Source organism: Leopardus geoffroyi, chromosome D1 (genome assembly GCF_018350155.1).
Source record: "Leopardus geoffroyi isolate Oge1 chromosome D1, O.geoffroyi_Oge1_pat1.0, whole genome shotgun sequence".
Lineage (NCBI taxonomy): Eukaryota > Metazoa > Chordata > Mammalia > Carnivora > Felidae > Leopardus > Leopardus geoffroyi.
The window spans coordinates 106,286,381-106,309,738 of NC_059329.1; the positions used below are offsets into that span (position 1 = coordinate 106,286,381).

General features: G+C 44.2%; 1 protein-coding gene across 2 annotated transcripts; it reads left to right on the forward strand.

Moving 5' to 3' along the window:
- Positions 1–26: 26 nt before the first annotated feature.
- ASRGL1 (asparaginase and isoaspartyl peptidase 1) lies at positions 27–22,584 on the forward strand. 2 transcript variants are annotated; one of them, XM_045485553.1, is made up of 7 exons: positions 27–175; positions 1,296–1,496; positions 10,813–10,955; positions 12,020–12,177; positions 19,770–19,888; positions 20,528–20,638; positions 21,283–22,584. In XM_045485553.1, exons 2-7 carry the CDS (start codon positions 1,307–1,309, stop codon positions 21,486–21,488), a joined length of 927 nt encoding a protein of 308 aa, XP_045341509.1. In that variant the 5' UTR covers positions 27–175; positions 1,296–1,306; the 3' UTR covers positions 21,489–22,584. The 2 variants fall into 2 exon arrangements, with proteins under 2 accessions (XP_045341509.1, XP_045341508.1); XM_045485552.1 differs by having other exon boundaries at positions 29–175; positions 20,507–20,638.
- The last annotated feature ends 774 nt before the right edge of the window (positions 22,585–23,358 follow it).

Genomic DNA, 23,358 nt, shown 5'->3' on the forward strand with positions numbered 1-23,358 from the left:
CGGCGCGCCGGCCCCGCCTTCGTGCGCAAGCGCAGGGCCGTTGTGGCGGAGCGGTTGCGAACCCAGCGGCCTCCCGGAAGGGCTCGCGGAGGCGGTGGGCCACGCAGGTTCGCAGGCCGGCCGGGCGGCTCGGCCCAGCCTGAAGCCCCTGCGTCCGCCGCCCGCGGTGTCCTCGGTAAGTCGACGGCCCTGCCGGAGACCGGGAAAGCCCCCTGCGCGGTGCCGGGGTCTGGGACGTGGCGGGTGGGACCAACGAGTTGGCACCACACGGGAATGTCAAGGCTAAGGGATTCCAGTGAGATGTGGCGCATCTCTTTTTGGGGGGGCTGGGAGGACTGGGCCTCAGCAACGCGGTGTATCCCCTAGAAGTCCGTGCCTGTAGCTCAGTTTGTCCCTACACGGCCTGGACCAGGGACGGCCCCCCGGGAGCCTGGATGCTCAGTTTCGCTGGCAAGGGCATGCGCAGTTCACACCAGCGCACCTGCCCTAGGTCCGCAGCCCTCCAGACCTGTTAGATAGGGCCTGTCTTACCCCACCAGGAATTATCCTGAGGCCAGCGTTTCCTCCCACTGCAGTAGTGATGAGGCGGTTGGAATTGTGGTTGCCCTCAGACCCTTTTTCTTTGAGGCCTGTCTGGCGATCATGGCTGCCAGCAGTCTCCCAGTCCTAAGCTCTAACAGTCCCAAGATGGCTTCTGATATCCAGCAAGATTTGGCTGCTCTAGTAACTCTGCTTTGAAACTGGTTGGACCCTGACAGCCCGGTGTCTTTCCCAGAGGCCCCACCTGTGTCCCGGGCTATCCCTACATGGCCCACAGTGTGGTGCCTATCTGCAGATATGCAGGACTCACAGTCCTGGAAAAGGGACCATCCCAGGGGAAACCGAGACCGGAAAGAACCCATTGGTAGGGCTGGAGCTCTGGCCCTGGAGGCTAGGCCCTGGCACAGGTCACGGGCTGGGGTTCTCCTGAGGCCAGATGGCAGCCGGTGGGAGGGGGTCCCAAAGCCCTGGCCCAAAGCCTGAAGGTGTTGGAGGTGCGGGTTGGAGGGGAAGGGGGAGGGAGACCATGGGGCACTCTGGGCTTTTTGTGTAAAGTTCAAAGCAAGTTGTCTCTGTCCCCCGCCCCCATCCCCCATTCTCTCGGTGCAGGAAATTGCTTGAGGCTGTAAACCTTGCTTCCCTTCCAGGGGTAGAAACTGGACATAGTCTCCAGTGGAATCTCCCCCAGGAGATTACATCCAGGGTAGGTTTCTTGGGCCTGTTCAAAATGACACTTTCATTTTCCTGATCCCTAGGATCTGTCGACATGAATCCCGTCATCGTGGTCCACGGTGGCGGAGCCAGTAATATCTCTAAGGACAGGAAAGAGCGGGTGCGTCAGGGCATCATCAGAGCTGCTACCGAGGGTTACAAAATCCTGAAGGACGGAGGGAGCGCAGTTGATGCTGTGGAAGGAGCTGTGACTGTCCTGGAAGATGATCCTGAGTTCAACGCAGGTAAACTTGCACTGCAGTTAGTAAATGATGCCAAATCAAGTTAATCTTCTCCCCCCTAAATACATCGAATCTAAAGTGTCAATCTAAGAAGCTTTTCAGTATAACTTCATATTTTAAGTTGACCAAGTTGCTTTAAGAATTTTTTAAATTCAGGGTTGCCTGGGTGGCTCAGTCAGTTAAGCGTCCAACTTCACTGAGGTCGTGGTCTCCAGGTTTGTGGGTTCCAGTGCCGCATCGGGCTCTGTGCTGACAACTCAGAGCCTGGAGCCTGCTTCAGATTCTGTGTCTGCCTCTCTCTCTGCCTCTCTCCCGCTCATACTCTGACTCTCTCTCTCAAAAATAAATAAACATATATACATACATAAAAGTAAAATAGAGAACCTGAAATCTAGGGATTAAAATACTTTGGGGGATGATACCCACCTGCCCAACATCTGTCAGAGAAAAGAATTTCAGGAAATCTGAACCAGTTAGTCATCAAATACTTCCTGAGTCTTGTTCATCCCCTTGCTTCTGCGCTCTAGAACACTTACACAAAATTTCTGAAGTCTGCCTGACCATAGAATGAGGCATAAGTGCATCGTTATGGCTCTGTTGGTTGAGCCAGAATTTACCAGATGCTACTCCTTGCTAGCAGGAGGAGTGGCTTGCTGTTTCAGAGGGAGGCTTGTTAAATTACATACAGTTAGCAGTCAGGGCCCTCTGGCTGACAGAACACCCACTTATTCACAAAGGACTTTGATTTGGAACAGGTCTTCTGGTCTCCCACCCTCTCTAAACTACCGGGATCAGTCATCTGCATGAACTGGGAAGTATGAATTCAGGATTGGAGTGGCTAGTTCTCATCTCTTTGCCCTGTACCAGAGCCTGCCATTCTAAGTGACTTGCTTCTACTGTCCCAGGTGTCTGCTCTGCAGCACATTAAGGGAAAAGAGAGTAGAATCATGCAATACGTGGCCTTTTGAGTCTGACAACATGTAGCTTTTGGAGTCTGGATTCTTCATTTAGCATAATGCGTTGGAGGGCCATCCGCGTTGACACAAGTACGAATAGTCCATCTGTTTTTACTGTTGAGTAGTATTCCATTGTATGGATATACCACAGTGTCAGTCGTTCACCAGCTGAAGGACATGGTCAATTTGGGGCCATTACAAATCGCTATAATCAATTACATACAGGTTTTTGTGTGAATGTAAGTTTTTGTTTCTCTTGGGTTAATATTGAAGTTGGTCATGTGGCAAGTATATATTTAACTATTTGAAACTGCCAAACTGTTTTCCAGAGTGACTCCCACTTCCATTCCCACCAGCAGCGTATGAAGGCTCTAATGACTCCACATCCCCACAAGCACTTGGTATTGTCAGTATTTTTTATTTTAGCCATTGTCGTAGAGGTGTGGTGGGACCTCGTTCTGGTGGTAATTTCTGGCAAATGATGTTTATTTTAACATCTTTTCAAGTATTTTGTCAATTTCTTTATTGTGTTTTTTATTATTATTGAGTTTTAAGAGTTCTTTATATAGTCTAGATGCTGGTATTTTATTAGATACGTGATTTGCAAATATTTTCTTCCAGTCTGTGGCTCGTCTTTTCTTTCTCTTAGCAGTGTCTTTCAAAGAACAGAAGTTCCTTATTTTGTAGGAATCCCATTTTTTTTAATAATTTTTTTTTAATGTTTATTTATTTTTGAGAGAGAGCATGAGCAAGGGAGGGGCAGAGAGAGAGGGAGACACAGAATCCGAAGCAGACTCCAGACTCTGAGCTGTCAGCACAGAGCCCGATGCAGGGCTCAAACCCGCAAACTCCAAGATCGTGACTTGAGCCAAAGTTGGACACTCAACCAGTTGAGCCACCTAGGCGCCCCTGGAGGAGTCCCATTTTTTAATGGATTGTGCTTTTTGTGTCATACCTTAAGAAATATCTGCCTAACCCAGGGTCACAAATGTTTTCTCTTCCGTGTCTTCTAGAAGTTCTATAGTTTTAGGTTTTATATTTAGGTCTCCGATCCATTTTTAATAATTTTTTGGCATAAGGTATGAGTTATATGTCAAGGTTGTTTCTGCATGATTGTTCCAGTACCAGTTGTTGAAAAATCAACCTTTCTCCATAGAATTGCCCTTCCTCCCTTGTCAAAATCAGTTGACTTTATATGTATGGGTCTATTGGTGGATTCTATTCCCTTGGTCTGTATGTGTAGCCTTTCACCAATACGACACTGTCTTGATTACTATAGTTTTATATTAAGTCTTAAAATCAGGTAGTAAGAGTCGTGTGTGGTGTGTGTGTGTGTGTGTGTGTGTGTGTGTGTGTGTGAGAGAGAGAGAGAGAGAGAGAGATTGTTTTGACTATTCTAGTCCCTTTGTCTTTCCCACAAATTTAAGAATCACCTTGGGGCGCCTGGGTGGCGCAGTCGGTTGAGCGTCCGACTTCAGCCAGGTCACGATCTCACGGTCCGTGAGTTCGAGCCCCGCGTCGGCCTCTGGGCTGATGGCTCAGAGCCTGGAGCCTGTTTCCGATTCTGTGTCTCCCTCTCTCTCTGCCCCTCCCCCGTTCATGCTCTGTCTCTCTCTGTCCCAAAAATAAATAAACGTTGAAAAAAAAAATTTTTTTTTAAAAAAAAGAATCACCTTGTCAAGTTTTTACCAAAAAAAAAAAACAAAAAAAAACTTGCTAGGATTTTCGGTAGGACTGTGTTGACTCTATAGATCAGTTTAGGACAAACTGAAATCTTAACAAGACTGAGCCTTTCAATCCAATACTTCCAAACCACAGTATAAACTTCCATTTATTTAAATCTTTGATTTCTGTGGCGCCTGAGTGGTTCAATCAGTTAAGCATCTGACTCTTGATTTCAGGTTAGGTTAGGTCAGGTTAGGTCATGATCTAACACTTCGTGAGATCAAGCCCCGAGGCAGGCTCCATGCTGAGAGTGAGAACGCTCCTTGGGATTCTCTCTCCCTCTTTCTCTGCCCCCCTGCCCCACACTTTCATGCTGTCTCTCAAAGTAAATTAAACATTTAAAAAATAAAAATAAAAAAAGTAAATCTTTTATTTCTTTCATCAGTGTTATGTAATTTTTAGCATGCATATCTTACAAATGCTTTGTTAGATTTATACTTCTTCCATGTATTTTGGTGTTACTGTAAATGCTACTTTTTTTTTTTTTTTTTTTTTTTAAGAGAGAGAGAGAGAACATTCTAGTGGGGGAAAGGGGTAGAGGGTGAGAGAGAATCTCAGGCAGGGTCAGTGCTGTCAGTGCAGAGCCCCATGCAGATCTCATGAACTATGAGATCATGACCTGAGCCAAAATCAAGAGTCGGTCGGCCGCTCAGCTGCTCAACTGGCTGAACCACCCAGGTGCCCCTGTAAATGCTACTTTTTAAGATTACAGTTAGCAGTATGTGTTGCTAATATATGAAAACACAGTTGAGTTTTTTTCATACTTGCCATCTGTAGATTTTCTTTGGTGAGGTGTCTGTTAAGATCCTTGCCTGATTTTTTAATCAGGGTGTTTGTTTTCTTATTATTGAGTTTTAAGAGTTCTTTGTGTATTTTGAATAACAGGCCTTTATGAGATGTGCCTTTTACAAATACTTTTTCCCAGTCTATGGCTTGTCTTCTCATTCTCTTGATAGTGTCCTTCATACGGCAGAAATTTTTTGTTTTAATGAAGTCCAGCTTAATTTCTTTCTTTCATGGATGGTGATTTTGGTGTGGTATCTAAAAAGCCAAACCCAAGGTCATCTAAACCTTCTCCTGTGTTGTCTTCTAGGAGTTTTATAGTTCTGCATTTTACATTTAGATCTGTGACCCATTTTGAGTGGTTTTCGTGAAGGGTGTAAGGTCTATGTCTAGATTCGGCTTTTTTGCATATGAGTGCCCAGCACTATTGTTCAAAGACTTATCTTTTTTGCTGCATTGGATTGCCTTTGTCCGAAGACTCTGAACCCAATTCCGGTGTGTATGAGTTTTCCCACACCAAGCACTTTTCCTACACCAGCTGGGTATCCTACAATTCAGCTCATTTCTGACACTATCTACCTAGACATAGCATCAGATTCCACAGGTCAAGGGCTCAGTCCCACCAGACTGTGCTTCACTTCAGACGCCATCTGTAAATTCAGGTTGTTCCTTGTGCTTCTGACCTACTGGCTATAAATCAGAAGTTCCCACGACCCCCTCCTTGGGTTCAATCAGTTGCCAGAGAGGCTCAGAGAACTCAAGAAACCAGTTTACTCATTAGATCACCAGTTTATTACAAAAGATACAAATCAAAAGCAAGATGAAGGGGTACAGAGACAGGTGCCCAACAAAGGAACTTCTGTCTCCTTGGAGTTTGGGGCCTAGCACAGTGGCACATGGAAGCATTCTGGTTCTAACCCGGAAACTGTTCAGACCATATCCTTTTGGGTTTTCATGCCAGCTCCGTTACATAGACATGGTTAGTTAAGTTCTTGGCCAATGGTGACTGATTCAACCTCTAGTCTTTCTCCCCTCCCTGGAAATCGGGGACTGGACTGAAAGTTCTAACCCTCCAGCTATGGTTGGTTCCCTTGGCAACCAGCCCCCACCCATCTTTAGGGGGTTTCCAAAAGTCACCTCATTAACATAAACTGAGTTATGGGTGAAAGCAGCTTGTCATGCAACAAGATATCCATTTCACCTTTGTGACACTGAAGTGATTTATGGAACTGAGGACGAAAGACCAAAAGTCGTAATAAAAGATGCTCCCATTGCACTCAACCCCTAGAAAATTCCAAAGGTTTTGGGAGCTGAGAGCCGGGAACCATGGGCAAAGACCAAAACATGTGTTTGTTATAAATCACGATGTCACAACTCCTTTGTCACAGATCATTTTACCATATATGTATGTGGGTCTGTTTCTGGGCTCTCTGTTCTGGCCCATTGATCTATTTGTTCTTCACCAATACCACACTTTCTTGATTACCATTGCTTTATAGTAAATGTCATCTGCAAACAGAGACCGTTTTGTTTCTTCTTTTACAGGCTTTATGACTTTTATTTATTTTCTTTGCATATTCCTCTGGCTAGACCATCCAATATTAGGTTGAATAGGAGTGGTGAGAGCAAACATCCTGTGCTAGTCCCAATTTTAAGGGGAAAGCCTTTCACCATTAAACAGAACGTTGGTTGTAGGATTTTATGGATTCCCTTTATCAGGTTGGGGAGGTTTCCTTATTCTTAGTTTCCCAAGACTTTCTATCAGGTATGAATGTTGAAGCTTATCACATCCTCTTTCTGCATTATTGAAATGACCATATGGTTTTTCTTTTGTCTGTTGATATGGTGGATATCGATTGATTGGTTTTCGAATTTTGAACCAGGCTTGCATCCCTAAGGTTAACACCCCTCTGTCATTATGTGTTATCTTTTTTATTTATTGCTTGATTAGATTTGATAGTGTTTTCTTAAGGATTTTGCATCTATGTTCAAGAAAGATAGTGGTCTGTGGTTTTATTTTCTTCTAACATCCATCTGGCTTTGATAGGAGGGCAATGTTGGCTTCAAATGATGAATTGGAAAGTACCCCTCCTCTTCTGTTTTGCTTGAAGAGTTTGTATAAAATCAGTATTATTTCTTTGTAAAAGTTTGGTAGAATTTGCTAGTGAAGCCATCTGGGCCTGGAATTTCTTTTGGCTTTTTGTTTTGCTTTAATGGAAAGTTTTTTGCTAAGAAATCAATTTCTTCATTAGGTGTGGGACTATTCAAGTTATGTTTCTTCTTTGAGCTTTTTATGTTTTTCAAGGAATATTGCTATTTTGAATAAGATGTTGAATTTATAGGCTGAAGAGTTGTTTGCAATATGTCTTTATTTTTTAACGTCTGTAAGGTTTGTAGAGAAGTCCTCTCTTTCATTCTTGATTATTTGAATTTCTGTCTTTTCTTCTTGGTCAGTCTAGCTAGAGTTTATCAAGTTTTTCTTTCGTTTTATTTCTTTTTCAAAGAACAGTAGCTTGTGGTTTTAGGAGGGTTTGCAGATTTTGAATTGTTTTTTCTCTTATTCTTTTTCTCTTTGGAATTTAAATGATTTATCTCTGTTATTTCCTTTCTTCAGCTTACTTTGGAAATAATTTACTGTTCTTTTTAGATTATAACTTGAGACCAGTCTTTTCTAATACAAGCACTTAATGCTTTAAATTTTCCTCTAAGTCCTGCTTTGATTGCATCCTACAAGTTTTCACATGTCTCTTCATTTTCATTCTGTTCAAAACATGTTATAATTTCCCTTGTGACTTCCTCATTGAAGCATGGTTTATTTACAAGTGTGATAATTTCAATGTATTTGTGGATTTTCCAAATATCCTTCTCATTTTTATTTTAATTATGTGACAATCAAAGGACATGTTTTGTGTGATTTACATTCTTTTGAACTTTGTAAGGTTTGGTTTTTGGCCCAGAATATGGTCTGTCTTGGTAAATATTCCATTTGCATTTATAAGAATATGTACTCTGCTATTGTTTATTGAAAGTTATATAAATTTCAGTAAGGTCAAATTGGTTGATAATGTTATTTGGATCTTCTACACCTTGATTTTCCATTTCTGTTGATTCTTGAGAGAGGAATGAGAAGGTCTTTAATTGTAATTGTGGATTTCGCGATTTCTCTTCTCCTTTGACTTCATCAGTTTTGCTTCATATGCTTAGAAATTGTTGTTAGATACACAGACTGCTGTCTTCTGTGTGAACTGATCCCTTCATCACTATGTAATATCATTATTATTTAACATTCCTTGTCCTAAAGTCTACTTTGCCTGTTACTAATCTAGCTGCTCACACTTTCATTTAATTCATTTTAGCATTGCATAGCTTTTTCTGTTCTTTTACTTCTAACCTATTTGTATCTTTATATTTAAAGTGGATTTTTGTCAGGAGGACATAGTTGTATCTTACCTTTTTATGCAATTTGACCATCTCTTCTTTTTATCGGGGTGTTTACACCATTTATATTTAATGTGATTATTGATGCGATCAGGTATAAATCTGTCAATCTTGTTATTTGTTTTTTATTTGTCCAATCCATTCATTGTTCCTTTTTTTCCTCTTCTGTCATCTTTTGGGACAATTGAGTGTTGTTTATGATTCTGTCTTCTTTTGTTGGCCTAGTAGCTAGACAGTTTTTTAAGGGTATTTTAGAGTTTATACTATACATCTCTCATTTGTCACAGTTTGCCTTCAAGTAATATCATACTTCACGCATAATGTAAGAACCTTATAACAGCCTACTTGTTTTCCCCCTGCTAGCCTTCCTGCCATTATTGTCATGTATTTTACTTCTGTGTATGTTATAAATTGCCTAATATGTTGTTATTATTTTTCCTTTAAATGGTTATATTTTAAAGATATTGTTAAAATAAAGGGGAAAAGTATTTCTGCTTATCCACATACTAGCCATTTCCAGTGCTTTTCATTCCTTGGTGTGGATCATGACTGTTGTCCACTGTCCTTTTCCTTTTTCCTGAAAGACTTCCTTTAACATTTCCTGTATTGCACGTGTTCTACGGGTGAATTCTTTCAGCTTTTGTGTATCTGAAAAAGTCTTTGTTTTCAGTTTTTGAAAGATACTTTCACTAGGTATTAAATTCCAACTTGACAGGTTTTTTTGGGGGGGGGGTGTTGTTTTTAATTTCAGGACTTTAAAGATGTTGCTCCACTGTCTTCTGGTTTGCATCATTTCTGACAAGAAATTTATTCTCATTCTCATCTTTTTCTCACTTCCTAACGTGTCTCGCTCTATCTACTTCTAAGATTTTCTATCTCCGGGCTCTTGGGTGGCTCAGTTGGTTAAGTGTCCAACCTTGGCTCAGGTCATGGTCTTGCCGTTTGTGAGTTCAAGCCCCATGTCAGGCTCTGTGCTGACAGCTCAGAGCCTGGAGCCTGCTTCAGATTCTGTGTCTCCCTCTCTCTCTCTGCCCCTCCCCTGCTCGTGCTCTGTTTCTCTCTCTCTCTTTCTCAAAAATAAGTAAACATGAAAAAAAATTTTTTTTTAAAGATTTTCTATCTGATTAGACCAAGATGTTTGATCATAATGTGCCTGCATGTAGTTTTCTTCATGTTTCTTTTGCTTGGAGTTTATTGAGCTTCTCAGATCTGTGAATTTATAGTATTAATCAAATTTGTTATTTTTGTATATATTTTTTTTCTTAAATATTTTGTTGTCCCTCTGTCTCCCCTCTCCTTTTAGAGACTCCAATTATATACATAGAGTGGGTTGCTTGAAATTGTCCCCAAGCTCAGTGATCCTCTGTTTGGTGGGTTTTTATCCTTTCTTCTTTTTCATTTTGGATAGTTTCTATTGCTATCTCTTCATAGTCATTACTGTTTTCTGCTGTTGTGTCTTACTTTGTTTTAATCCCATCCAGTGTATTTTCCACTTCAGACTTTTTTTTTCATCTCTAGAAGTTCTGTTTGGGTCCTTTTTATGTTTTCCTCCATGTCCTGCTACATATAGAATATAGTTATAACAACTGTTTTATTAACATCTTTGTCTGCTAATTCTGTCATTTATGTCATTTATGATCCATTACTATTAAGTGGGTTCTTTTTCCTCCCTATTATGGGTCATATTTTCTTATTTCCCTGTGTGCCTGGAAATTTCTTATTGGATACCAGACATTGTAAATTTTACCTTTTAGGTACTGGATAGTTTTATAATCCTTTAAATATTCTTGAGCTTTGTTCTTATCCCATTTTACAGATGAGGAAACAGGCACAAGAGGTTAAGCATAGCTATACTCATAGGCATTATCTAGGGAAAAAAAAGTTGGAGAAAGCATGCTGGTGGTAAGGAGAAGAGCATGCACAAGAGCCCAGAGTAGTGAGAACTTACGATACTTTCAGGGAAACCTAGTGTTTAAGTAAAATGTAGCCAAGGAGGGGAGATAAAACCAGCAAAGGAGATCAGAGACCAGATCAGGGTTTCATCCTTTTTATTTTGTAAGTAGTGGGGCACCAAGCCAGTTTTCAAACATGCTTCTCTGGCAGCAAGTAGAAGATGAATTGAAGTTGGCAGCTTAGGGACGCCTGGGTGGCTCAGTCGGTTGAACATCCGACTTCGGCTCAGGTCATGATCTCATGGTTCATAAGTTCAAGCCACGTGTCAGGCTTGTTGCTGTCAGCACAGAGCCCACTTTGGATCCTCTGTCCCCTTCTCCCTCTGCCCCTTCCCCGTTTGTGCTCTCTTTCAAAAATAAAACATTTTAAAAAATAAAAAATAAACAAAGTCAGCAGCGTAAAAGAAACCTGGGAGCCATTTCTAAGTTCTTAATTCTTGCTTTTCAACTTCTCTTTGGTTTTAGGTTGTGGATCTGTCTTGAATGTAAATGGTGACGTGGAAATGGATGCTAGTATCATGAATGGAAAAGACCTGTCTGCAGGAGCTGTCTCTGCAGTCCAGGGCATAGCAAATCCCATTAAACTTGCACGGCTTGTTATGGAAAAGGTATGTGACTAAAGCATCCTTTTTTGCAAGAAATTGCTACCGCCATACTTCAGTGACTAAAATTTCCTACTCTAGGGAAATGCTTGCAAGCACTGTTCTCCTAAAGTCATACAAAAGAACAGAAGCAATCTATTTAAATTTGTCAAATAAGCCAAGACTCCAACTCTGTTGACAGTGTAGTTTGACTAGTAATCCCTTGACAGTAATTATTGTTTTCATGTTGTCTTCCTGTATTTTCTTCAGTTTTCTCTCAATGCATATGACTTAACACATACAAACGGAACAGACCTTGTTTAATAGCATGTGTTAAATTGGGGCGCCTGGGTGGCTCAGTCAGTTAAGCGTCCGACTTTGGCTCAGATCATGATCTCACAGTCCGTGAATTCAAGCCCCGCGTCGGGCTCTGTGCTGACAACTCAGAGCCTGGAGCCTGCTTCGGACTCTGTGTCTCCTTCTGTCTGCCCTTCCACTGCTTGCACTCTGTCTCTCACATTGTCTCAAAAATAAATAAACATTTTTTTTTAATTCAAAAAAAAATAGCATGTGTTTTTTTTTTTTTTTTTTGTTTTTTTTTGTTTTTAATTTTTTTTTTTTCAACGTTTATTTATTATTTTGGGGACAGAGAGAGACAGAGCATGAACGGGGGAGGGGCAGAGAGAGAGGGAGACACAGAATCGGAAACAGGCTCCAGGCTCTGAGCCATCAGCCCAGAGCCTGACGCGGGGCTCGAACTCACAGACCGCGAGATCGTGACCTGGCTGAAGTCAGACGCTTAACCGACTGCGCCACCCAGGCGCCCCAAAAATAGCATGTGTTAAATAAAAATGAATTCTGTTCTCTAAACTTAAGATCCTAGTACTATTCCATCATTTGGGGGTTTTTTTGAAAATACAAAATCTCGAGAGCGCCAGGCTGCTCAGCATTTAGAGAAGCAAGCCAGTGGAATTTGCGCTTTTGAGGCTTTGTACCCAGAGAGAACTAATTATAGCCACACAATTGAAGCAGTTAAGAAGATTTTAACTGTTTCAGAAATCTAACCATTTCCCATTTCTTTCTGGCTGAAGACAACTCATTGCTTTCTGACTGACCAAGGTGCAGCAAAATTTGCGACAGCCATGGGGATTCCCACAGTTCCTAAAGAGCAGCTGGTGACAGAGAGAAACATAAAACGCCTAGAGAAAGAGAAGCATGAGAAAGGTGCTCCAAAGCCAGACTGTGAAAAGTAAGTGTATCTGCGGCTCACAGTCTGGGGAGTTACTCGACTGTGGAAGTTTGACAAATCTCTGATTACCTACAGTTCTTAAATAAGTCAAGAATCACTTGGTAGTTTCAGTGTTTGTACAAAATAATTCATAGTGCAGAATGGAAACACTGCTCTTCTGACTCTTAAACTTGACCTCATTTATTACTTCTGTGAATAACCACTCAAATTAGGCCGAGACTTCCTTCTCCAAGATGACTGAATGGAAGAGCGCTTTGTGTCAATGTGTTAACTGCTGGATGCTTCTTGATCAGTCTGTTATTGAAAGCAGACCAGGCAGGCTCTCTATGATCTATCCTCTGAAGTTACTTAAACACTCTGTCCTAGTACAGAGAAATCAGGACAGCTCTTACAAGTTTGAATTAGTCATATGTTCTGAATTACGGTTTTCTATATTAGATTTCAAAATCCCAAATAAAAGCCCCCTTATTCAAAGCAACATTTGAAAAGTAAAATTTGAATATGGCCTGGCAGTTTATAATGGGATATAATCTATTAACCCTGCATACTCTTTAAGATTTATCATTTTTAACCAGCGGTATACTTTAATATCGCCTAGGGAGCTTTTTCACAGTACGCACGTCTGGCCCACCTCCGCAAAGAATCTAACCTAAGAGGTCAGAAGTGAAGAGGCCAGGCAGGTGTGTTAGGAAAAAGTGTCCAGGTAATCCTGATGTGTCCCCAGCTTAAGAATCTATTTTACACAATTGGGCATATATTGGTAGCTGTTGATAACCAAGTGTGTGGTTGTACGTACCTGTAAGCTGGAGTCACAGGAATGGGCTTGCTTTATTGATGGTTCGTGATTGTTTTAATAGATGTTGCCACATTGCTTTCCAAAATTTCTGCGATAGCACACCTCTCCACCAGCCATCATCGCCCCTAGATATAAGCAAGAGACACCCTGCCCCAGGTTCTACACTTCAGAGGACCCCCATGTCACAAATACATAAAACAGTTGGCTTATTACAGTCACCTGGGGCGCCTCTGTCACTCAGCAGTGGCCTGCATGACCCATAACCCTCATCATCCACTCTTGTGATTAACACCATTCAGCCCCCAGGGAAATGCTTCTCTGCATCTTGCTCTGTGTCTTGGAACCAGAGAGCACCTAAATCTAAAGATTTGTGGACTGTGCCACTGCTGAGATCAGAAATGGACACTGCTTCGGAGTGGGGGAAGAATGGAGCAGCAGAAGGACTTAGGTAAGAGAAAAAGACAAATTAATAACTTGTCAAATAAATTCTTAAGCAACAAAGTATTGTTTCCCAATAGTGCCAGATATTCAGTTTCCTGCCTCCTTACATGTTTTATGCTGTGGTTCTGGCGGGGTTCATGATTCATGAATTAGTACAATGTCTGTGAGACTCACACATGAGGACTGATTGCCGTGACTCTTAAATTCGCGGGTATGTACGCCTAGACCAGCACAGTCCAGTAGAAAGACAAGAGCTACATTTGTAGCCACATTAAAAATCCTAAAAAGAAACAGGTGAACTTAATATTGTTTAACCCAGTATATCCAAAGTACCATATCAGCATGTAATCAATATAAGAAATTATTTGAGATATTTTACATTCTTCTTTCATACTAATCTTCAAAACCTGCCCCATATGTTACGCCTGCGGCCCATCTCCCTGGGAGCTGCCCATGCTTCCAGAGGCCAGGGGCACAGGTAGCTCACACCTGCCGCATCGGACAGTGAGGGTCTGGACAGAACCTGCATGAGGAACCAACTCTTTATGTTGGCAGCTGAATGGACGCTGAATGTTAGAATTCGGGATGGTTTTATTTTTGTAATATGTTAACATTTTCAACATTTAAGTAGTTTTGTTTCAAAATCTTGTATTTGCTAAGTGTAATTCATGTCTGACTTTAATATTCATATTTACTATAAATAGATAACTTGGCATATTTCAAGATACACTTGAAAGTGTATCTGCAGTTCATTTATATTGATTCAGTTTTATTTGCTCTGCATGTTTGATGAAAATACATCCTAATTTTGTACACTTTCAAGACAATCACATCTTTTTTAATCCCTAGACAATTGAAAATGCGTGTTAAGTCAAGATTTTGATACGAAAAAGAATACAGAAGTGGAACTCACAAAGGAAAACAAAAAGCTGAAAGGAAAAAAAAGGAAAACAATCTTCCAGGACACACTCCGTGTGCATTTTAAAAAACAAAACAGTAAAGTAAGCGGCCTCCTTCCAGGACAATCCACTGAAAGTTCATAAGCAGGACATTCCAGCTTCTTGGTTCAATGAAGATTTAATTACCCATCAAGACAATGAAAATTAACGAGCATAGTATTCTTGCTACATCCTCAATCTGAGTAGTTCAGATGAAATCCCAGCAGTGTCACATTCTGGACTAAAGGAAGGTGATGTCATTGCTCATCATGAAGATTCACACACCGAAAGGACGCAATTACTAGGATTGGAGGAAACAGGCAATAGATGAGAGCGGAAAAAGGAAAAGACGACATGGAACGTGGATGTGAGGTTCTTGGAAGAGTAATACCGCGTGTCCAATATTTAGCGAGGGCGGATGATGCTTTGCATGGCACTCTGTCAGCACAGTGTTGACAGAACCCAGTAGAAAATTTCTGGGCTTGGTAAAAATTATTTCAAAAGTTGATGAAACACCGAACATGTAATTAAGACAAAAAATAACGAAACTAATATGGTCACTGTCTAGGATAGAGAATTCAGACAGATTTTTTTTTTTTTAGTTTTTTTGTTTCTGTATTCTTGAGAGAAAAAGACAGAGCATGAGCGAGGGAGGGGCAGAGTGAGAGAGGGATGCAGAATCCAAAGCAGGATCCAGGCTCTGAGCTCAGACAGATTAATTTAATGGGTAATAAGAGATGAAATCAAATACATAATTTTTTTTTAACAAAATGCTCTGTTCAGCTAGAATGTACCATGGTCAGAAGACCTCTTGAGCAGCTAACATTTATTATATGTATCACTATGCTAGCCAGTGAAGAAAAACAAGTCAAAGTCAGTGGATGTTTTATTGGCTTTATACCTGCTTTTTGAAGTAGGTGTTTTGGATTAAGAGAAGTGGAAAACTTTCCATCTTGTTCGTGAATTTAAAAGACTTTCAAGGGGCACCAGGGTGGCTCTGTCAGTTAAGCATCGGACTTTTGCTCAGGTCATGATCTTACTGTTCATGAGTTCAAGCCCCACGTCGGGCTCTGTGCTGACAGCTCAGAGCCTGGAGCCTGCTTCGGATTCTGTGTCTCCCTCTCTCTCTGCCCCTCCCCTGCTCACATTTGACTCTCTCTCTCTCTCAAGAACAAATAAACATTAAAAAAAAATTTTTTTTAAAGACTGTCAAAAGCAAACCTGTGATAATGGAGTTAACATGGTTGGTAAATAAAAGATACCGTGAAGTTTGGCCAAGAATCCAGAAGTATTCCATGTGACAGGTAGGCTCACAGTTTAAATCTCTTTCTAGAAGGTGTGCCCTTGCTGTGCCGACAGCATCAATGTTGTGGGACAGGAGAGGGTCCGATCCGAGAATCACATTGATAAAAAGAGTTCAGTGAAACCACACAAGATCCTCAAGGAGAAAATTATGGACTTTGACAGTGAAATTAATTTTGAATTTATGCTCTCTATAGTCACTTAGTAGGAACTGTTCATTTCTATTGATAAGCTTAATAAAACCTTTAAAAATCTTTTTGGCTATTTTACGTCTAAAAGGATTGAAAACATGTGAAGTTTAGGGAAACAAAATCAAACTGGATGTGAAGTAAGCGAGAAAAATGACATTCCAATAAAAGGAAACCGAAAGAAGGAAGCAAAAATACTTATGTGACTTGAAGGAGAAGATTCGTGTACAAATAACCCCCAGACCAGCTCCCATAGAGGCTGTTTTTCTGTTTATTACGTATCAGAGTATCATTTGAAGAGAGATTTGCATACAGTCAAAGAACATACTTGCGCTTTAAGATTTTGTGTGATACGCCGAAGATACTCTGCGTGGATCTAGATTCCTGTTTAAGGTGACAGAAACGACTACAGCAAGCGATTGTGATATATTTGATCAGATTAAAATATTTAGTAGAATCTTCTGTTACAGCATTTTACCACATGCTGCCCTCGAGCATGTGAGCGTGCTAGTGTTCAAATCGGGAGGCACTTCCAAATCCAAGGATTGCTTGAGGAATTTTGTCGGTCATTCCAGCTGCTACTGCCTCAGCAGAGTGAAGCTTCGCCAAATTAAAATTAATTAAAAACCTGCTAAGAACTACACCGACTCAAAAAGATCTGTCTTATCTGGCAGTCGGTCAACAGAACAGAATGTTGTACGGACATACAGCTACAAGAGCAACGGCTTCCCAAACTGAAAGCAAAGCAGGAGAGCCAGTCTTGTGGAGTAGACACGCAATCACTCACCGGGGCGGTGTGTGTGTGTGTGTGTGTGTGTGTGTGTGTGTGCGTGCGCGCGCGCGCGCACACATCTCTTTTTCCCATCATCCAGCCATCAACAGAGAACCCAGATGGGCACGATCATAATGAAATTAAGTCACCGCTGGTAGTTTGCCAACTTTCAGCCACATAAGAGCCATAGCTTTACAGTATTTTTAAAAGCCTATGCATTGCTCTAAGAGAATAGAACGTATTTACAACTTCCAAGAAGTAAACATGGGGTATGGGCCTCCATTTGTACTTGTAATCTTGCCTCAACGTGGGTCCGCCACCAGCTGAGACCGGGACTGCCTCTCTTCCTCTGACATGAGAAGGGTAACCTTGTCACTTTAATTTTTTTTTTATTTAGTAGGGTATTTTTAATGTTTATTCATCCATTTTTGAGAGAGTGAGTGACCGAGCACGAGCAGGGGAAGGTGAGAGAGAGAGGGAGACACAGAATCTGAAGCAGGCTCCAGCCTCTAAGCTGTCAGCACAGAGCCCCACGTGGGGCTCGAACCCACCAACTGTGAGATCATGACCTGAGCCAAAGTCGGATGCTCAACCGACTGAGCCACCCAGGCACCCTAAACTTGTTGCTTTAATTTGCTGTTCCTGGACTAGTAACAAGTTTGAGCATTTGGCATTTGTCTGTGGTTCATTCGTTTCTGTGAATGTGCCTGTGTCCTGTGATCATTTTTTCTTCCTTGCCGTTGCGTCCCTCCTCCTCAGTGTTAAGGCTGTCTTCTCTGTTAAAAAAATGTTTCCAGCCCAGCCTGCTTCTCCACACCACAGCACCACCCTCACACAGGCCACCGACTCTTCAAACCCCCTGACCAGTCTCTAGTTCCAGTCTCATCTCCCTCTGCCAACATACATTTGCTAGAATAATCGTGTTAAGAGAGACTTTGTGTACAAATGTGGCATACATACAGAGGTGCATAAATCTTTTTTAATAATTCATGTAATTTTTTAATTTTTTTTTTCTTTTTGAGAGAGAGTGCACGAGCCAGGGAGGGGCAGAGAGAGAGGGAGACACAGAATCCAAAGCAAGCTCCAGGCTCTGAGCTGACAGCAGAGAGCCCGACGCGGGGCTCACACCCACGAACTATGAGATCATGACCTGAGCCGAAGTCGGACACTTCACCGACTGAGCCACCAGGCACCCCAGACATGCATAAACCTTATGTACCCCTAGTGAGTTTTCACAGGGTGGACACACCCATGCAATCGGCCGCCAGATCAGGAAACAGCACATTGCCATTCCTTTTCTTCATCGTCCGGTTTCTCAGATTCATCCATGTACTGTTTGCAGCTTTGCAGCGGCAGCTTACCGCCCCCCCACCCCCCGCCGGCATCATTCTGTTTCATGGCTGTGTCTCCACTCATTTACTCCACCTCTGCTGGACATTTGTGTCGTTTTCCATTTTCCATTACTACGAACAGTCCTGCTGCGAACATCTGGGTGTCCTCTTTCGGTGAACACCACGTTTCTGCCAGATGACTGTAGAAATGCTGGAGCGTTGTTGCTAAGTCAGCTTCAGTGGATGCCACCAGATGGTTTTCCAAAGGGGTGTGGGCACCAGTTGACGTTTCCAGCAGGAATGACGGGGCATCCCAGCCCTGCACGTCCTGGCCACACCTGGTACCAAGTCTTCCTCACTTTAGCCACCCTGGTGGACGCGAGTGGTGGTAAGAATAGTATTTTTAAAGCTTAACTCCTCTTGTGACAAGATGAGCCTTGGCTCAAGTGCTCCAGTGTCTCCCCGCCTCCGAGTGAAAGCCCTGACGACGGCCTTTACGTAGGAGAACCATGTGATTTAGTATTCAAATTGGAACTTGATCTTGAGAGCGAAGGTGAAACAAGCAGGGACAAAAGGCATAAATCAGGACTGTCGTAGGCAACCGGGGTGCATGGCCACCCCGCCCATCAGAGCCTTCATGGTCTGGGTGCCGGCCGTCCCTCCTCACTCTCCCTCACTTTATTCTCTCCAGCCACAGTGCCCTCCAGATTCCATGAGTTTAGCAATCATGTTCCTGCTTCAGGAGCGTTCTCCCCAGCGATCGGCACAGCTTGCCCTCGCCTCCTTCAGAGAGGCCCTGTGTCGAGGTGTCTCCATGCTTCTGGACTCGTGGTAGTTTTTACTGTCGTTCCATAAAGCAAATTTGTATTGCTCTGCTGCCCTCTGCCCCCCAAACGCAAGCTGCACCGGAGAAGGGACGTGGTCGATTCAGCTCCCTGCTGTGCCCGGCACTTTGTGCCTCAAGTACAGTTCATTATAGAACCTGGGTGGCAGGTATAGAGCTGTGATTGTACTGTATTATATTCTTCTCACTTTTTTACTTGAAAATGTATAATAAAACGTTAGAGAAAACAATAACCTATCTCGTCTTTGCAGCAAGTGCCATGAAAGGCAAAGCGGGGTCTGACGGGCAGCATCAGCCTCACCTGGGAGGTTGTGAGAAATGCAGGGTCTTCGGTGCCGCCCTGTACCCACCAACTCGGGATCTCTGGGGTGGGCCCGGGGATCCAAGGAGTTTTTATGCACACTGAAGTTTGAGATGTGCCTTTTGTTTTGAGGGAGCATGCGCATGAGCAGGGGAGAAGGGCAGAGGGAGAGAGAGAGAATCCTGAGCAGGGGAGAAGGGCAGAGGGAGAGAGAGAGAGAGAGAGAGAGAGAGAGAATCCCAAGCAGGCTCCATGCTCAGCACAGAGCCAGATGAGGGGCTCGATCCCATGACCCTGGGACGATGACCTGAGCCGAAATCAAGAGTCAGATGCTCAATCGACTGAGCCACCCTGGTGCCCCAGCACCCAGTTGCTTTGTCCCCATTTTATAGGTGGGGAAAATGAGACCCAGAGAAGAAAACTTAGCAAGTAAGTCACAGCTTGGGATCAGATGTGCTCTTGAAGCCGAGGTCTAGAAGAGTGTCTGGTAATCTACCCGACCTGCAGAATAAAAGGCAAACGGGCTTTCTTTGCCATTTTCGTGAGTCAGGAATATTAGGATCAAAGTGTGGCCCGTTTGCCATTAACCTCTAATGTGGGAATGTAAGTGCTGTTAAGTTACGTTGTTACCTGTGGGAGTGTTTCTCGTCTCAGCCTGTCACTTCTCTATTTTTGGCAGAAACCTAGGAACCGTGGGCGCCGTGGCCTTGGACCGCAACGGAAACGTGGCCTATGCGACCTCGACGGGGGGCATCATGAATAAAATGGTCGGCCGGGTTGGGGACACGCCATGCATAGGTGGGCCCCCCGATGGCTCTGCCCCTTCCCATCCACAGTCACCCACCTGGCTTTGGGGAGGAATTGGAGAGGGAGACGGGGAGGCTCCAGTTGTCCCCCGTGAGCCCCCGAGGGCCTCTTCCCTCTAGCCCCGTTTTTGGGATCTGCAGACTTTGTCCCAGAGGGTTACATACACGAACCCTCTTCCCAGGCCTGGGCTCAAATTAACAAACAGAAAAAGCTGAGAATTTCAGTGGGCAGTTACTGGATCTGAGTGGCATGAAAGCCACACGCTGCTGCTACAGCGACGTTAGGAGTGGAAGTGTTTGCGTGGACACCGAAGCACATGGCCTCATTCTGGAACCGGGGTGAGGGGCGGGGTAGGCGTGGCTGTATATGCCTCGCCCTGCGCAGACTACCCACGTGCCCTCGGGGAGCTGTTCCATGAAGGGTCAGGCCTGCCCTCCCTCCCGGGGCTCCCTTCATCCCCCTGGTTTCAGGGTCATCACCTGGCGCTTTGTTCACACTAAAGCGTCACAGCTACTGATGTTTGTCCACACTTTGGCACTCTTTGGGATTTAGTATTTACGTAGCCTTAGACTTGATCTGTGTTTGACTTTCTTCACTGTTGCTGCTCAGTTTGTCACTTTTTTGGGGCAGGATCTGGAGGTTATGCTGACAATGACATTGGTGCCATTTCAACAACGGGGCACGGGGAGAGCATCCTGAAGGTGAATCTGGCCAGACTCACTCTCTTCCACGTAGAACAAGGTACACAGAACAAATGCATACTGTCTGAAGACGAGTGAACGGAAGGTCTTCATAAATAGGAGGGAAAGTAGATGAAACCCTTTTTAATTTGCTTTAGATGTTCCTTTCAGGCTGTTACCTACTTTGACTTCTTCCCACCTTCTGTTAGGATTTGGAAAGAAGTGCACTTAGAATATTGTCTGCGTTGGGCATCTCGGGCAGTAGAGAGACTTTAAGCCTGGGTGTGGGAGAAAAGCAGGTCTGCTTAGGCTGATGTCAGGCTCTGCCTCAGTGCACAGAGGGTCTTTTACGGTGAGGACCCTTCTAAGAAGCATTCACATAGAAATCGTTTGGGGGCACCTGGGTGGCTCAGTCGGTTGAGCATCCAACTCTTGATTTTGGCTCAGGTCATGAGCTGACAGCATGGAGCCTGCTTGGGATTCTCTCTCTCCCTCTGTCTCTGCCCCTCTCCCACTCACACAGGCACATGCACTCCCACACTTGCTCACTCGCTCTCGCGATAAATAAGCATTTAAAAAAAAGAAAAAAGAAATCATTTGCCCAGAATCTTTGTTAACTCACTTTGGTTTTTCATACTACAAATGATTTTCCCATCAGATTTCTTTTTATTGAAAGGTTGTTTCACAGCCTCTCCTTGTTTTCAGGAAAGACACTGGAAGAGGCTGCCGACATGTCGTTGGGTTATATGAAGTCAAAGCTGAAGGGTTTAGGCGGCGTCATCTTGGTCAGCAAAGCAGGAGACTGGGCAGTGAAGTGGACCTCTGCCTCCATGCCCTGGGCGGCCGCCAAGGACTGCCAGCTGCACTCTGGAATTGACCTTGATGAGACCAATGTCACTGACCTGCCCTAGGACCGTGAAGATTGTATTCTAGGTGCTATCCTGAAGGGAAAGTCCAGCTTCCTGGTGTGGAGATTTAGCTTAATTAATTAGATCTAGAAATGGAAAATTCTGCAGTCTGTCACTGTTTTGTCGCCTTGATCAATGAGTATCTGAGTGTTTGGTTGAGGGGCAGATCCGAAAGTGCTCAGAGAAATCCCCCTATTAAGGTCAAAGTAAGACTAGTCCACATGACCAAGTCCTGAGTCTTTCTCCTGAATCGGCCCCAGCGTCTTAGGTTAGAAAGAAATGACATCATCTGATTGACAGCAGCCGCCTGCGCGCAGGGAGCGCTGTCTGGTAGTGGGAGACCCCGAGGGGGGGGGGGCCAGACAGACGCTCCCGGGGTTCCCACGGTTGCAGGCTCTCCACGGGACCCAGTGAAGGGCGAGGCGGGAAGGAAAGGTCCCAGCGGCATATCTGAAAGTACACAGAAGCAGCAGAGCTCGTGGGCCAAGTCCCAGAGAACTGCAGAATGCTGTGGAATTCACTTTGAGTCAGAAGACTGTCAGGGGAAAGAACCTGGAAGAGGATAAACTGAGTTTTCTAAGAAAGTTCGGGTCTCCTCTGACTTACTAATGTAGACCTGTTTGCAGACACTTCAAAAGTGCCCCCTGGAGGTGAGGGGTCTGGGGTGGGGGGGGGGGGTTCTGAGGGGGGGGCTCTGCGGAGCTCCTGCCAGCCTGAGGGCCCTCCGGGACTCCCACGGGAGTCTGCCCACCTGGCATTTGCCACCAGCCTCCGCCTGCTGGAGGCCCTCCGGGTCCTCGTGCTGGGTGACGGGGCCCCGGACCTCCCCGCCTCGGCCATGACGGGGGCGCCCAGCCCACAGGGCTGCACGGGGGCCTCCTGCATCCTCGCACTGTCTGGTGGGCATGTGCACAATGTGGTTGGCACAGGGAAAACAGTAATTTCTTCGGTGGAGGCTACTTCTGTTAATCTCTCTTTACACTGGAAATGGTATTTCTGCTGTGACAATTTTTTAGTCTTGTCAGGTCTTCTCTCTGGAAAGAAACTGCTTACCTTAAAATTCCATGTGCCACTAATAAAATCTATTTTGAAAGAATAACAGTGTGGTTAGGAGTCACTGTTGACAAAGACCAGAATGTCCATATTGGGCATGTTGGAGGGTGTTCAGAGGAAAGGAGCCTTTTCTGAACAGGTAAGGGAGAGACCCGGCCGCCGCTCACGGGGATCAGCAGGGCTAATGATCAGCATTCTCACGGTTTGCCAGACAGCTGCCAGCTTCCAGCTCCCGGCTGTGACCTTCAAGGACGGGCGGCCGCTCTGGGCCTCGGAGGCGGAGGTGGTGCGTGGAGGCAGCACTGAGTTGCATCCTGACTGGCCCCCACTGCCCAGGGGACCCTGGACAAGTTAACTGCTAGGAAAGTTTTCATCTACAAGATGGAGCATTCTAGGGGCGCCTGGGTGGCTCAGTCGGTTGAGCGACCGACTTCGGCTCAAGTCATGATCTCACAGTTCGTGAGTTCGAGCCCCACGTCAGGCTCTGCTGACAGTTCAGAGCCTGGAGTCTGTTTCAGATTCTGTGTCTCCCTCTCTCTGCCCCACCCCTGCTCATTCTCTCTCTCTCTCTCTCAAAAATGAATAAACATTAAAAAACCTCAAAATGACGCTGTGGCAATGAGGATTTTTTGAGGGAGGTGGATTAGTTTGCTCTGGCCAACAGCCAAACAGCACAGGAGCTTACACAGCAAAGTTATTTCTCACAGTTCTCGAAGTCCAAGATCAAGGTGTCGGCAGGCTCAGTTTCTCCTGAGGTTTCTCCTGAGACCTCTCTTTGGCTTGCAGATGGCCGCCTTCTCACTGTGTCCTCACATGGTCT